Source organism: Wasmannia auropunctata, unplaced genomic scaffold, assembly GCF_000956235.1.
Source record: "Wasmannia auropunctata unplaced genomic scaffold, wasmannia.A_1.0 LD335808.1, whole genome shotgun sequence".
Classification (NCBI taxonomy): Eukaryota; Metazoa; Arthropoda; class Insecta; order Hymenoptera; family Formicidae; genus Wasmannia; species Wasmannia auropunctata.
Genome location: NW_012027082.1, coordinates 9111 through 14007, shown reverse-complemented (window position 1 = coordinate 14007; position 4897 = coordinate 9111). Strand labels below are relative to the sequence as shown.

General features: G+C 33.5%; 1 protein-coding gene across 1 annotated transcript; it reads right to left on the bottom strand.

The window, feature by feature from the left end:
* Positions 1-571: 571 nt before the first annotated feature.
* LOC105456035 (probable cytochrome P450 6a14) lies at positions 572-4144 on the bottom strand. The gene is made up of 4 exons (XM_011699800.1): positions 4007-4144; positions 3690-3951; positions 1799-2050; positions 572-941 (listed from the first exon to the last, which is right to left on the bottom strand). Exons 1-4 carry the CDS (start codon positions 4142-4144, stop codon positions 775-777), a joined length of 819 nt encoding a protein of 272 aa, XP_011698102.1. The 3' UTR covers positions 572-774.
* Positions 4145-4897: the final 753 nt, after the last annotated feature.

The following is a 4897-nucleotide window of genomic DNA, read 5'->3' as shown; positions in this document are numbered from 1 at the left end:
ATCTTTGAAAGAACAAATATAAACATAAGAATAAAAGAATTAAACTTTATGCAGATAAAACCGCGCTGGCGAACGCGTCTATATCTAAAACTTGTCTGTTATAAAAATCTGCAAAAACGCGAGATTAGCCGGTCCAACCGGCCGCACGCTTAAATTTAATCGATTTGCATTAATTAATAAGATGTAATATAAAATGCGAGCACGCCAAGTTTTTGCTTCACTATGATACCATTGGTCATTTTAGTCACTTATTTAAGCCTGTTTTATAAAATTGAAAATTATTTGAAAAGACATTGGCATTAAACTTTTCCTGTATATACTTTTAGATGGTTTAAACGGTTTATTAAAGAAATATATTTGATCTGGAATAAAATATTTTTGTCTCTATGTCTAAATATACTTGGCAATTTGTATGATCTCATATTTGTTTTTTAGCAAATTTAATTTGTTAAAAAAGTATTTTTGGTTTGAGAAAGATGTAACGTACGATACTTTTTTGTATACTGGGCGTAAACATTTTTCTTTTTTTCAAAAAGAGTTTTTGTTAGATTATTTATAATAATACGCAATGTGATAATAGCAAAATATAATTATAACAAATTTAACATATAAAACGGATTTGGCTTTATAACAATTTTGATTATTGTACATGACATCTAATATGATATTCTTATTTCATAAAAAAATATTAATAATTATACATAATAACATACGTAATATATTTAGAATCCATCAAGTACAAATATTTTTAGTTTGTATAAAAGCGCGATTATTTTATCGTGGCTCGATAATAAAGTGTACACCGCCCTTCAGCGAAAGAATAAGAAGAGATCTTTCGTCGAAAATAGGCGGGACCTGAGTCCGAGGGTGGAGTTTGAAATTATATTTTGACAGAAGACTCACAAGTCCAATTTTTGTTTGTAAGTAGCCAAATTGCATACCTGAAAATTAACGATTCTAATGTATGATATACTTGCAAAACATTTTTATGATGATCACTTATTCTAATAGTGAGCATTAAAATGCTTTACTTAAGTACAATCTTAAAAATATATTTTGTATAAAAATAAAATAAAATTATGCAACACAAAGTTAACAACTTATTAATTAAATATTTTTGAAAGAAAAGAAGAGAGACACAGGGAGAAATGATGTTTAAAATAACACTTGTAAATTAAATGTAATTTGTTAAATAAAATATTTCTCTTCTCAAAATTTCTTGATAAAACGTTTATGCCATTATTGTAACAATAATAGCAATTAATAAAAACAATTGTTGTTATAATAACAACAAAAGAAATATTTTAAACGATTATATATTTGTACTTAATCTTATTATTATTATTATTCTCATCATATTTATTATTTAATTAACAAATATAAAATTGTTTATTGCGATAAACAGAATACATTTTTTTAAGTCTAATTGAATTTTTGACGTTAAAATCCTCAATGCTTATTTAAGTATCATTATTACAAAAAATAGGCGTAAAAATGATAACGGACGATATAATTTTAAATAATAATTTAATACAAGGTGCCTCAGAGTCTAACAATCAAACGGAGAGCATATCCTACAAGTGGAATTAAGAAAAAAATATTATATGAAGTATGGCTATAAATTCCTCGTAAGATCATAAATAAATATTAAAACGGAGCATGAAGTAAGAAACAACGGATTTTATGTAATATTTTTTTCTTATTTTTACTTCTAGAATATACTTCCGCAGTTTGATCGTTCGATACTGAGATATTCTGTATAAATGGAATGCATTAATGATTTAATTCATGTCCTTACCAATGCAGTTTCGTGGGCCTTCCCCGAATGGCAAATAAGCATAAGGATGCCTTTCTGTTACTTTGTCTGTATTAAATCGTTCAGGATCAAATTTATCTGGATCTGGATATATTGATGGATCTCGATGCAGTCCAAATACCGGTATAGTTATTAATGTTCCCTTTGGCAAATGAATGTTCGTTGTCGGTAAAACTATTTCTTTAGTACAAATGCGATTAAGTATTGGAGCAGGTGGATATTTTCTCAAAGTCTCTGCAATATGTAAAAAAAAACATATATAAATACATCTATTCTAATATACAATCAGTTTATTTAATTCTCCGTCGGCAAATTGGGTCTTTTACATCACTGCAATCGATTATTTATTTCCTGAATTTCAAGAGAATGCATATAATGAGATTTAGTATCCCATTTAGTATCCACCTAACGAAATAAAGGAACCTTGAACAAAATGTAAAATTCTGATTTCAATGAAACTTTTTACACATGTAGATTACTTAAATAAATAAATTTAGAAAATAGCAGTTGTTGCTCAAAAATGATTTTAAGGAGTGAAACCATCCCTTGTGTAAAGCGGTTTTTAATTTTTTTCGTTATATCTTAAAAACTATTCAATATATCAAAACATGCTTTATACAAAAGATTTACAATAAAATCACCTCTTTTTACATCAACAAGTACAAAGAAAAATTATTTCTCAAAATTTTCAAAAGTTTTTTGAGAAATGACAATTTTGATATCGTGGGAGGGAAGAATAAGAAATGAGGATGTCATCTGGAAGACTGGATAGGATCGGGAGCTGTTTGGGAACATTAAAAGAAGAAGAATAGCTTATCTTGGACACATTCTCGTGAGAAAAGATAAGCTTCTTGCAACTTATACTGAAGGACAAGATTGAAAGACGAAAAGAAATTGGTCTTAAAAACACTGTCATGGGTGCGATATACGACACTGAACCAGACTGCATGAATATGACAATCTTCGAAACGTTACAAACAATCGAGAAATTTAAACAAATATCGAAGAACATCTACGCAGATTTGCATTTGTGTGACACATTAAGAAGAAGACGACTGAATGGTCATTTTTGCTTCAATGTTGAATAACTCGGTGAAAAAAAATCGCACAATGCTGGCCGGGTGCTCAAATTAAAGCTAAAGATTCACGCTTTTGAACGATGTAAACCTCATTTGCGTGTGATTTTGATTTTACTTTTTGGAACTTCGCAAACTTGGTAAAAAAATTTTAGATTTAATGCATCTCTATTTGCATCCATGCAGCTTTGTAAAGAATCAGTACGTAATTTAATGAATTATGGATGTCGAAAGTAGAGACTTTAATCTTTGAAATGCTTTTTTGATCATTCCGATACGATCATTTTTAACGAAGTTACACTCTTGAAATTTGCCTATTTTTAATGATCAGAATGGGCGATGCTTTAATTTTGCTGTCGAGTGTATATACAAATATATATAATATATAATACTGAGATTTATAAAATCATGCACATTCCAAATTGTGGCTTATCTGTCGGGCCTATTGGGGGACTGACAGTAAATTAACAATCTCACTTTTACTCACCGTATATAAGAAGCTAACTTATCCTTATTATTGCACGCAATGCAATAGCTCATCTTACAGAGAATTATTCACTTTACTATTCACTCAAACTACGCACTCGGCAAGTCGGCACGTTTTCAGAATAAACTCAAGTGAACCTCACTTTTGGGCCAAACAAAAAGGTGCGCACGCAGGCCGCGCATACGTAATTGCGAAAATCAACTTCGCAAGAGAGAGAGATATATCGAACGTGGATCTCTCTGTTCAACTTATGGGCAATCCCCTTCCATGTACTATAAGTTCTATGCTTTCCACCTTCCAGTCTCCTAACTCTCCTTTTCAGCTCCTCCATTTCCTTTTCCCCTCCTTTCCTTCCTGTCCCTTCCTCCCATTTTCTCTAACCCTTTCCTTTCTCTTCTCCATTCCTCCTCTCTTCTTTTTATTTCCTCCAGCTCCCCCATTATGTTCTCTATACTATCCTCCATTTTTTCCCATCTGCTATTTCTCTGAAATCCTCCATCCATCCCTTTAGCATTTTCTTCACCGTCTCCTTTTCCCGGCCTTTCCCTTTCTTCCACTCCCCCTGTGGTGACCTTGCTGTTTTAGTGCTCCTTTTAAAGAACCTCTCTGCCTGCTCCCCCTCTTTACCTCCATCTCCTCCATCAACTCCCTTTTTCTTTTCCACAAGTCCAATACCCCTCCACTTCCTCTGCGCTCTCCTCCCTTCCCTCCTCCTTCCACCACCTTACCCCCTTTTGCATCCTCCCTTGTGTCCCTATCCGCCATTCCTCTTCTCCCTTTATTCACCCTTTTCCCTATGTACCGTCCCTCGCCTCCGCTTATCGCTTTTCTTCCTCTTTTCTCTTCCTTTTGTCACTCCTCTATATCCTCCACTACTCCTTGCCCCAGCACCCGCACGCCACCTCTCCTTCCACTACGTCACCTCTCTATATCCCGCTCACTCTACGTGCGCGGCTCGCTCACCGTACCCCTCCTCTTCCTCTCCACTCTCCTTGTCTGTACCCGCTTTCCTAACCTCTTCCACCTTTCACTCACTCTTTCTCGTATTTTCTCTTCCTATACTCTCTCCCCTCATTCACACCACCTTTTTCTTCCCTCCACTCACTCCCACCACTCACTCCACACTGCTCTCCACTCTCTCCACCCACCCCTTACTCCACTTTCACACACCGCATAATCTCCCTTCAACCCACAATCGCTCTGAAAACAGAAGTCAAATATAAATTTATAAATTTATTATCTAAACATTAAAAAATTAATTTATTATTAAGTTCAGAAATTATTATGTAAACCACAAATAAATAAAATGTAAAAGCGAAGAATGGAAACAACTTTAAGAGAGTAATCTTAAAATTGTTGTGAAGAAATAATATACAGAGTTGATATGTGAAAGGAAGAAAGAAGAGGAAAGAGATAGATGGACGGAATGGGCGAAATTAGCAAAAACGGAAGAACAAGTATGGAAGGTAATTAATGGGGAGAGAAGAGGGAGAAAAGGAATAGATGGAAATATTGAGA